The sequence below is a fragment of the Pongo pygmaeus genome, chromosome 9 (genome assembly GCF_028885625.2).
Source record: "Pongo pygmaeus isolate AG05252 chromosome 9, NHGRI_mPonPyg2-v2.0_pri, whole genome shotgun sequence".
Taxonomy (NCBI): domain Eukaryota; kingdom Metazoa; phylum Chordata; class Mammalia; order Primates; family Hominidae; genus Pongo; species Pongo pygmaeus.
This window is the reverse complement of record NC_072382.2, coordinates 65924822-65936909: the sequence shown is the minus strand read 5'-3', so window position 1 is coordinate 65936909 and position 12088 is coordinate 65924822. Positions and strand designations below refer to the sequence as shown.

Sequence of the window (12088 nt, the reverse complement as noted above, 5' to 3'; positions counted from 1 at the left end):
TTGGACAGAGTTCTTGGGCCAGGCCAAGCTATAAGCCACTGGCCTACCTATATATCACTGATGCCAGTTCCTGGTCCAGGTAATTGAGGCAAAGAAGAATGGCTTCATAACAAAGCATAACAACTGATACAAGCCCTTGAATCCACGTTAGTCAGAAATGAGATATGGTTGTAGCTTCCACTAAGAGCACTGTTTGCCCATATATATTTGGATTATAAACCAAAACCTCATTAGATAAATTCAGACTTAAAAATCTGACCTACCCTCTCCAGGGTATAGTCTCATACTGTCACCCCTATACACAATACTCCTTTCACAGCAGATCCAAAACAGCAATCTCATCTCACACCAGCCCCCCACAATTTCTACTCCTGACCTGGAAAACGTAATAGCATCTCTCTCATCAAAATCTTTTCTCTAAATTGAAATTTTCCTTTGACCCAGTATTTATCCCGTATTTATCCTATAATGAAGTCTGACACAAGAATTATGCTAGACAAAACTATTCAGATGAAAGATAATTATTTCTTATTACAGAAGAATGATTGTACTAATTGGTACATCCAAACACTTCCTAGTAAAAACACAGGTAAATTTTACTGATCACCATTTATTAATTATTTACCATGTCAGGCACTGAGCTAAGCACTTGACAGCAAACATCACGCATTAGCAAACTGAGGCCCAGAAAGGTTAAGTTCTTATCCAAGATCACATCTAATAAATAGCACAACTGAAATTCAAACTCTATCTCTGCGATGCCAAAGTTCATGTTTTTAACAATTATCCCACACTGTCAATGCCTCAAAGTAGAATCATCAACAGGATTTTATAACATTGACTAATCCTACCTTTTTCCCCACAAAAAAATCTTTCAATATGCTCTAATGCAATGGTTCCCAAAACACTATGCAGTGAGATATCATACAATAAGAAAGTTCTATGACCAAACAGGCATAAGAAATGTTACAGGCCAGGCTCAGTGGCTCACGTCTGCAATCCCAACACTTCGAGAGGCCTAAGTGGGAGGACCACTTGAGCTCAGAAGTTCAGGATCACCTATTATCAGTAGAAACCTTGTCTCTACTAAAAATTAAAATTTTAGTTTAGCACAACATGGTTGTGCGTGCCTCCAGTCTCAGCTACTCAGAAGGCTAAGGTGAGAGGATCACTTGAGCCCAGTAAGTAGAGGCTGCAGTGAAATATGATAGCATCACTGCACTCCAGCCTGGGTGACAGAGTGAGGCCTTGCCTCAAAAAAACAAAAAAAAAATGCTGTACTAAAAAGAGCTTGGTCAGGCACAGTGGCTCACGCCTATAATCCCAGCACTTTGGGAGGCCGAGGTGGGTGGATCACTTGAGCCCAGGAATACGAGACCAACCTGGGCACATGGTGAAACTCTGTCTCTGTAAAAACTAGAAAAATTAGCCAGGAGAGGCAGGAGGACTGCTTGAGCCCAGGAGGCAGAGGTTGCAGTGAACCGAGATCATGCCAGTGCACTCCAGCCTGGGTGATAGAGCAAGAGTGTCTCAAAAAAATAAAAATAAGTAAAAATAAATTTTAAAAAGAACTCAAACTTCTATATTGTAGGACATATCAGAATTTTTAATATGCCAATCCAAACTAGGAATCTCTAAGAGGTATAAATACACACACACACACACACGCACACACACACTTTTTTTTTATTTTGAGACATGAGCTCCCTCTGTCACCTGGGCTAGAGTGAGTGGCGCGATCAAACCTCACTGCATCCTCAAACTCCTGGGCTTAAGCAATCCTCATGCCTCAGCCTCCAAAGTAGCTAAGACTACAGGAATGCACTACCACATCTAGCTAATTTTTTATTTTTATTTTTTAAAGGTAGGGTCTCTCTATGTTGCCCAGATAGGTCTGAAGCTCCCAGCCTCAAACAAACCTCCTGCTGTGGCTTCCCAAAGTGCTGGGATTTACAGGCATAAGCCATTGTGCCCAGCCAAGAAGTAAATAAGTAAAGATATTAAGCAGAGTTTCTCATAATTATTTAGCTGAAGTTACCACTCTTCACAGGCCATTGCCTGGAACTCATGTTTTGTGGAATGCACCTTAGAAAATGCTTATCTAGTAAAAAAAAATTTCACATGACCATCTTTTTCTTTGATAATTTCAACTAAACTAGGTCAATTACTAATCAGTAAATCTTATGATTACTGCTCATCCATACACCACTTCTAGGTGAAAATGTCATGGCCACGCTGAGGGCCAGTGACCATGTTTTGGATCATGTAACTTTACTCCCATTCTGAGATAACTGGACAGAATAGGCACCAAAGGAATATAGCCCATTCACTACACAGTCTGCCTCAAAAAGATTAGTTGGGCAAATAAGATTTATCTTTAAAAATGGGAAACAAACAATAAAGCAGAGGGTCCAGAAGAGCCATACAGTGACAACAGGGCAGCAGATGGAAATCACAAAGGAGTAAGAAACTACTAATAAGCAAAGGAACAGAGCAAAGGCCAACAGAAAAAAAGGGAGGCGCAGGGAACAGAGAAGGCATAGAGAAAAGTAAGAGATGGACTCTGTGTTCACATTTGGAGCTAGCTGTAGCTCCTGGGAACCTAGTCCTTGGACTTCTATGGGATCTTCGTTGTACCCTTATAATATTGTACCCCTTTGGATTTAACTAGCTTGAGAAGTCATCTTTTCCTTGCAACCAACACTATTTAAATTCAAACAAGAAGAGTTTAATTTCACTGAAATGAAGCAGTACAAGTCAGGTGTTAAGAGCACAGGTTGTAGAGTTAGAATACTTGTAATTAAGCCCACATCTTTTATTGTTAAGATGCAAAATTTGGGGAAAGTTAACTAAAGCCTCCAATTCCCATGTATAAAATGGACATGAAAGTATCTCCACCTCAGTAAGGCTGCAAGGATTAAATGAGCTGTCTGTAAAGTGCTCTGTACATAGAAAGCACTGAATAAATGTTAGCTATTGTTACTACTAATTTGCATGCATTTCTTTTCTCTCACTCAACAGGAAAACCTTGTCCTTAGAACCTAACTAAGAAAAAAGAAAAATCCTATTTCTAGATGTAAACATCTGATAAATACTGCTTTTCAAAAAATGCATTAGTACACTGTAGCCACAAGGCCTTAGCCATAGGGAATCTCTCACCCTTTGTACTTTGTATAGAACTAATAATATTAAATACTCTGAAAATATGTTTGATCTTAAAAAAATAATTCTTCCAAAACAGGATAAAAATGTTACATCAATACCAGATATACCTTATCTAAAGCATCAACATTTTTAAAGATTCCGAAACGTAACAAATTTTAAAGGGCAACAAAATAAGCCTACTTTATAAAATAAAAAGTAATTTTTTATTCTGAGATTATAATATTTGGAATAAATATGCAGACCTACTATAATAACAAAAAAATTTAAAAGAAAAAAATAGTAGCTTCTCTTGAGGACTTTTAATAACAAACAATTTCAAATCCAAAAACAAGTGATCTCATTACCATTTATTAGCTGATTTTCACCCAACTAATGCCTGAATCATATTAATTTCACTCCATATATTCAAATAGTTATTCGCTTACTAGGAACAATTTATACTTAAGAAATTTATCTACATCATTCTCCTCTGATTTGGATAGTTTGGGTTCTCCTGCCTGACAGCAAAATAGTTATTCAGATCAGCTTTAGAAATAATATAAAAAATTTTAAAAGGCCACAATAGTTTTTAATTTGCCCCACAACCCACAATGTGTTAATAAAATTAGAAGTCTGTATTATTTTTATTTCAATAAGACTATTACTCATCTTTCATAAGTAATTATGTCCACTAAGGGCACATTTTGGCATATGCAAAGAAGAGCCAATATCTGCAGAGCACAATGCCACACACCTGTAATCCCAGCACTTTGGGAGGCCAAGGCAGGAGGATCACTTGAGGCCAGGAGTTCAAGACCAGCCTGGGCAACATAGTAAGACCCCATCTCTACAAAAAAAATGTACAGGCCGGGTGCGGTGGCTCATGCTTGTAATCCTAGCACTTTGGGAGGCTCAGGCGGGCAGATCACGAGGTCAGGAGATCGAGACTATCCTGGCTAACACGATAAAACCCCGTCTCTACTAAAAATACAAAAAATTAGCTGGGTGTGGTGGCTGGCACCTGTAGTCCCAGCTACTCAGGAGGCTGAGTCAGGAGAATGGTGTGAACCCAGGAGGCAGAGCTTGCAGTGAGCCGAGATCATGCCATTGCACTCCAGCCTGGGCAACAGAGAGAGACTCCATCTCAAAAAAAAAAAAAAAAGATTTTAAAAATTAGATGGGCGAGGTGGTGTGCACCCGTAGTCCCATCTACTCAGGAGGTTAAGACAGGAGGATTGCTTGAGCCCAGGAGTCTGACACTGCAGTAGCTGTGATTGTGCCACTGCACTCCAGCTTAGGCAACAGAGAGACCCTGCCTCAAAAAAGAAAGAAAGAAGGGGAGGAAGGGAGAGAGAGAGGGAGAAAAGAAAAAAAAATAGCCAATATTTCAGCACCACTACATAACTAGTAACAACTCTGTAATAAAATGGCAATCCAATTATAAAATAGGCAAATGATCTGAACAGACCCTTCATCAAAGAGCAGAAGAAAAAAATTGATCAACATCATTAGTCAATAGAGAAAACTAGAAATTAAAATCACAATGAGATACTAGTACCTATATCTCAGAATGGCTAAAATGAAAAAGACTGACAACGCCAAATACTGATGAGATTACAGAGTAACTGAAATTCTCTTTTTGTTGTAGCTGTTTTGATTTTGAAACAGTATCTCACTCTGTCACCCAGGCTGGAGTGCAGTGGTACCATCTTTGCTCACTGCAACCTCCACCTCCTGGGCTCAAGCAATCCTCCCATCTCAACTTACCGGGTAGTGGGGACTACAGGCACATGCCACCATACCCAACTTATTTTTGTATTTTTTATGGAGAGCAGGTTTTGCCATGTAGCCCAGGCTGGTCTGAAACTCCTAGGCTCAGGTGATCTGCCCACCTTGGCCTCCCAAAGTGCTGGGATTACAGGTGTGAGCCACTGTGCCCAGCCAACTGCAATTCTCATACATTGTTGGTGGAGACATAAGATGGTATACCACTTTGGGAAAAGATGTGGTCGTTTCTTACAAAACTAAGCATACACCCACCTATAATCCAAAAATTCAACTGCTAGGTATTTACCCAAAAGAAATTAAAAACTACACTCACAAAAAGACTTATAAGAATATTCATAGCAGTTTATTCACTATTGCCAAACACTGGAAACAGTCCAGGTATTCATCAATAGAATGGATATGCAAACTTGTTGATTCACATATGGAATGTCATTCAGCAAAAAAAGGGAACAAATTTCTAACAGACATAATAATGTGGATATACTTCAAAAACATGCTGAGTGAAAGAAGCCTTACATAGAAATATGTGCTATATGATTCCATTTCTATGATGTTCTAGAATAGGAAAAATTAATCTATGGCAGACAAAAAAATCAGAACAGTGACTGCCTCTGGGAGGACAGGGCAGGAAGTGACTCAGAAGGGGCATAATATATTGTATCTTAATACATGTTTAAATTACAAAGATGTGTAAAATTCCAGGAATGTAAATTTAAGATTTATTTCATTATATGTGAACATTGCATCAAAAGAAAAAAAAAGTCCCCAAAATTGCATTATGGTTAATTATATGCATGCCAAACTAGTTTGGGGGAAGATACTGGTATCAATAATTTACTGTGAAATGCATCCAAAAAAAGACAGATTAGTGGATGATATAGGAATCAACAGATGGAGTAATATATGATAAAACAGGTATAATAAAATGTTAATTGTACAAAGTGTAGGTAGTACTTATACAGGCATTTGGTATAAATTCTTTCAACTTTGTTGTATTTGAAATTTTTCATAATCAAATGTTGTAGAGGAAAAAAAGCCTCACCCAATCCTTCAAAGTGCAACTCAAAATAAACTATTCCCATAAGCCCTTTCCTGTCACCCTCAGCCTTCTGGACCTAGTCTTACTGTCTAGAGCACTCATCTGGCAATATGATAATTATCTTTCCACATACATCTCATCCTTATAAAATAGACTATAAGCCTCTTAGGGGCTGCTCTCCGATGGGAGGGTAGAAAAGAGTTTAGTGATCTGTTTATTATGCTTTCTATGTACGTATAAATTATTTTATTTTATAAACCATAACTTCCAAAAGACAACTGTCAGTCAACTAAAATGTAAATACGTGGATGTATATGCATACGCTACACACACGCATTGAAAGCTAAAAACTTTTAACCAAGTATCCTTGATTTGAGTCCTTGATTAATGAAATATCCTATACCTACTGAATTCAACTTAATAGTTCATCTATGCAAAAATAATTGGTTGATGCTTTCTCTAAATGTTCTGCAAAGAGCTATGACACCAGAGGTCTCAGATTCTTTACCTGAGGATAAAAGGATCCTCGGGGAGTCTATAATTGTACTACCATATAAGACGAAAAAAAAAAAAACTTGTATTAACAAGTAATGACATTCTTTAAAATATTTTATCAGTGTTCAATACAACATTTAATCCTAAAGAAATTGTACTACTTCCCTGTTTTAAAAAATTATATACAATATACATTTAGAATCTTAAAATCTCCTCCTTATAGATACCTTCTTTCTATACCTATTGAAGGCCAATTGATAAATCATTCAAGAATCTTCTGTTATCCTTTTAAATAAAAAAAAAAATCAGCATAATAAATCAACATTTAACGACAAAAGAAAATAGCACATTATTCATATTTTATATGATTTTAATAATAATTACACATTTTTATCCCCCAAAGAAAAATTATGAAGCTGGAAGTATCAGATATAGTAAAAATTCAAGGTTTTTTTTATATTTTGTGTGAACTATAATGACATAATGCTGGAAGAAACCACACTTTACTTTCTGTTTAGAGGGGTTGCCCTGACTTCCATGTATGAATGACCAAGAGAATGAATTACGGTCTTCTTAAAACCTTAATGATAACTATGGTTAATTCAAGCTACAATAGGTTAATTACTAGTATCAAGAGACATGCAGTAACTTCTACTGGAATAAACTCTGACCTTTATATAAGTCAGAGACTCTTACTACTAATAGGTACCTAATTAAACATTAGGTTCCTCGTTTATAAAGTGAAGGGTTTGTATAAAATCTCTGCTGTACTTAAGAATAGAAGCCTTAGGCTGTATTAGAGAATACTCAACTCCATTCACCCGGAAAAATGACATAGAAGAATATACCATATCAAATGAAAACTGTATCCTGGCTGAAATTAAACTCTCTGGAATACATTAAACACATTTGAACATCCTTATGGAAAAGGTGAGGAAACACTTGAACAGTCCAAATTATCCACTTAAAAAGGAAAAAACGACAATATCCAAAAATCACATCATTCAAGCATTATCTGAGGAAAATTATCCAAACAGGTCTTAACAATAACCTGATAACTACAAAAATATTCATGATTTATAAAGTTAATATTAAAAAATAAGAACTACAAGATAATCCAAGGTGCTTATGTGAATGTGCTTCCACCTTAGGTAAAGCTTACTAAGGAATATTTGTCAACAGCAGACAGCTTGGAGATCTTCAAGCTTTACATCATCAAATTCCAAGATGGTTTTACTGCCAAACTGCCCTCTTTATAGCTCTTGACTATTCCTTATAATGGGGAAGGAATGCTCAGCAACCATAATCTCCCTCCCACTCCTATCAGTAACTGGTACAGTGATACTTGGTCACCTTCTTCTCTAATCCTAATACTCACAATACTTCAGGGAAATTAAGCTCAGCTTCTCATTAGAAAAAATGTTGAGAATAACTGACTTAGAGTTATAATAAAGATCTCACCTATGTATACTAAAAATTCTTTTAGGGAAGATTATATAGGGAGATGCATGCTTGAAAAGAAAATGGGAGCAGAAGGATAGCATCTAGGCTGCCATCCCATCTTAGTAAATTGCTCATTCAATATTAATTCAATATGTATTTACCAAGGGTCTTCCATGTGTCAGGTATTTTGCCAGGTACTAGAAAAAAAAATGAGCAGAAAACAGTTCCTACTTTATTTATTTTTTTATTTTTGTTAATTTTTTAAATTTTTATTATACTTTAAGTTCTGAGGTACATGTGCAGAACGTGCAGTTTTGTTACATAGGTATACACATGCCATGATGGTTTGCTGCACCCATCAACTCGTCACCTACATTAGGTATTTCTCCTAATACTATCCCTCCCCTAGTCCCCCACCCCCCAACAGGCCCTAGTGTGTGATGCTCCCCTCCCTATGTCCACGTGTTCTCATTGTTCAACTCCCACTTACGGGTGAGAACATGCAGTGTTTGGTTTTCTGTTCTTAGGATAGTTTGCTGAGAGTGATGGTTTCCAGCTTCATCCATGTCCCTGCAAAGGACATGAACCCAACCTTTTTTATGGCTACATAGTATTCCTTGGTGGCTATGTGCCACATTTTCTTTATCCACTCTATTATTGATGGACATCTGGGTGGGTTCCAATTCTTTGCTATTGTGAGTAGTGCCTCAGTAAACATACATGTGCATGTGTCTTTACAGTAGAATAATTTATAATCCTTTGGGTACATACTCAGTAACGGGATTGCTAGGTCAAATGGTATTTCTAGTTCTAGATCCTTGAGGAATCGCCACCCTGTCTTCCACAATGGTTGAACTAATTCACCCTCCCACCAACAGCGTAAAAGTGTTCCTATTTCTCCACATCCTCTCCAGCATTCTGTTGTTTCTTGACTTTTTAATGACTGCCATTCTAACTGGCGTGAAATGGTTATTTCATTGTGGTTTTGATTTGCATTTCTATAATGACCAGTGATGATGAGCATTTTTTCATATGTATGTTGGCTGCATAAATGTCTTCTTTTGAGAAGTGTCTGTTCATATCCTTTGCCCACTATTTGATGGGGTTGTTTTTTTCTTGTAAATTTAACAGTTCCTATCTTTAAAAGCTCACAGTCAAGTGCAGAAATGGGGGGGGAGCGTAGGGGTGGGGGGATCAACACAGGGTATCTTTTTAAAATATGTCAATGAATATACAAACATACAGTCAATATAAAAAATCTAGAGAACTCAATGAAAACCATATGCAACTTAAATTCTGTGAAACACGCCTAAATATTATGGACTTACGTAAAGAACATATATGCACATACGTAAATAATAATAGCTGCCTTCTTTTTGAGACAGGGTCTCGCTCTGTTACCCAGGTTGGAGTACAAGTGGTGCAATCACGGCTCACTGCAGCCTCAACCTCCCAGGCTCAAGCACTCCTCCCTCCTGCCTCAGCCTCCCAAGTAGATGGGATCACAGGTGCACACCACCAGGTCAGGCTAATTGTGTGTGTGTGTGTGTGTGTGTGTGTGTTTTAGAGATGGGGGGGGGGGGTCTCACTTTGTTGCCCAGGCTGGTTTTGAACTGCTAGCCTCAAGTGATCCTCTCACCTTGGTCTCCCAAAGTGCTGGGGTTACAGGCATGAGGCATCGTGCCTGGCAGCCCAACCTGCCATTTTTTTAAGTACTTTTTCTGCTAGGCAGAAGACTTTGCTTATCAGTTCATTTAATCCTCATAACAATCACATGAGGCAGCTACTACTCGTACTTTTATCCCAGATTTACAGAGGATAAACTCAGCTCTGTAGTTAAATGATTTGTCCACAGCCACATTCCAATGGGTGGCTAAGCACAAACTCAGGTTGTTTGACGCCAGAACTTAATGCTACTTGTGACCAGTCAATCCACCATGCTACCTCATACAGACCCTCACTGCAGAATTACAGAGGAGAGGACACTATTTGTGCAATTAAAGACCTCTCGGCCAAGGACAGAGCACTGAGACTGTAAAGGACTAGGAGACACTGATCACTATGGGGAGGGGATATCCCTGCATGCAGGACAACAGGACCCAGGCTAGATACAGGTAAATGCAGATTTCCTCTGCTACTGACACTGTTTAGATACCGTGAGACATTCTGAGTATGAATTTGAAGCTAGTAGCAAACTACTAAAAGATTAAATACAAAGTGACATAAACATTCCTTTAAAAAAAAATTACTCTGGTGGCAATATGGAACTAGGTAGAGAAGAATTTAACTGAAAGCAAGGAAATAAAGAGATGTCTACACTTGATTAGTTATTTCTTAACAGCTATGATGATGATGACAATGATGATGATGGTGATAACAGAAGCTCAAATTTTAACATGAGGGATATGGACCACATTTCCCAGGATAAGTTTTGGCCAAAGGAAACGTAGTTGATTTTGGCCTTTAAATGGAAGAGGGTCCGGGCATGGTGGTTCACGCCTGTAATCCCAGCACTTTGGGAAGCCGAGGCTGGCAGATGATTTGAGGTCAGGAGTTCGAGACCAGCCTGGCCAACATAGTGAAACCCCATCTCTACTGAAAATATAATACAAAAATTAGCCAAGTGCAGTGGCACATGCCTTTAATCCCAGCTACTCAGAAGGCTGAGGCAGGAGAATCGCTTGAACCTGGGAGGATGAAGTTGCAATGGGCCGAGATCGTGCCACTGCACTCCAGCCTGGGTGACAGTGAGACTCCTTCTCAAAAATAAATTAAATTGAATTAAATTAAATTAAATAAAAAAGGGAAGGGGGCTATCTCTTCTTCCCTACTTCCTCCATCCTCCTACTTGGAATATAGATGGGATGGAGTTGAGATGCTAAGTACAAAGCTAGAAGCAGTCTGGTCCAGATGGCTATACAAACCCGAAACTGTCTACACTCAGACTTTAACCTTTAAAGAAATAAGTTTCTATATTGTTTAAGACACTTAAGTCCCTATTACTGGAAGCCAAACCTCTATCCTAACAGAGTGCACTTTATAGTAATCCGAGTAAGAACTGATAAGGGCCTAAACTATGGCAGTGACTGAAAACAGAGAAAAAAAGAGATGTAAGAAAATTTTGAGGGAAAAAAAAACAACACTTTGAAGTGAAGGTGAGACAGAAAGGAGTGTGGCAAGTTTCTGACTTGAGTGAATGGCCAAGGGGAAGAGGTTTGAATAAGCCAGATATGCTTGAACATGCCGAATTTTCTTTCCTTTTTCTTTTCTTTTTTGAGACAGGGTCTTACTCTGTCACACAGGCTGGAATGCAGTGGTGTGATCATAGCTCACAGCAGCCTCAAACTCCTGGGCTCAAGCAATCCTCCTGCCTCAGCCACCTAAGTAGCTGGGACTACAGGTGCACACCACCACACCGGCTAATTTATTTTTTATTTTTTTTCTAGGGATGGGGTCTCCCTATGTTGTCCAGGCTGGTCTTGAACTCCTAGCCTCAAGCAATCCTCCCACTTCAGCCTCCCACAGTGCTGGAATTACAGGCACAAGCCACTGTGCCCAGCCTGAATTTTCCATTCTTATGAGACATCTAGGTGAATTTTTTTTCTGTAGGCAGTTCCACCTCCTACTCCCTACCTACATATCCATGCTAGTTCCTCCTGATGCCTCACAACTGTCCACAACCACCTGATTGTTACAAATTTAGCAGACTGAATACTATTAATAATATGGATATGAGCTTTTGTGTGTGTGTGTGTGTGTGTGTTTGTTTTGTTTTGTTTTTTGAGACAGGGTCTCACTCTGTTGCCCAGGCTGCAATGCAGTGGCACAATCTCACAACCTCTGCCTCCCAGGCTCAAGCCATCCTCGTAACCCAGCCTTCCGAGTAGCTGAGACTACCGGTGCACACCAGCACACCTAGCTAATTTTTGTATATTTTTGTAGAGATGGAGTTTTGCCATGTTGCCTAGGCTGGTCTTGAACTTCTGAGCTCAAGTGATCTGCCCACCTCAGCCTCCCAAAGTGTTGGGATTACAGGCATGGGCCACCACAACCAGCCAATGTGAGCCTTTTAAAAGAATAATTTTTCATTTCTCTGCTAATAAAGTTGATTAAACCTAACAAAATTGGATAAATTCCTTAAGAACAAAGCCAATACCCCATTACTCGATAGATATTTGA

At 38.7% G+C, this 12088-nt stretch overlaps 1 protein-coding gene across 7 annotated transcripts in view; it reads right to left on the bottom strand.

The window, feature by feature from the left end:
- SBF2 (SET binding factor 2) overlaps positions 1-12088 on the bottom strand; it is a 544916-nt gene that overhangs the window by 498396 nt on the left and 34432 nt on the right. Inside the window, exon 2 of one of the 7 annotated variants that reach the window (XM_063671922.1) lies at positions 8071-8106. The exons of the other annotated variants lie outside the window; for them this stretch is intronic. Coding sequence (XP_063527992.1) covers positions 8071-8106 — 36 coding nt within the window. The remainder of the gene's footprint in view (positions 1-8070; positions 8107-12088) is intronic. 7 annotated transcript variants of the gene reach the window in all.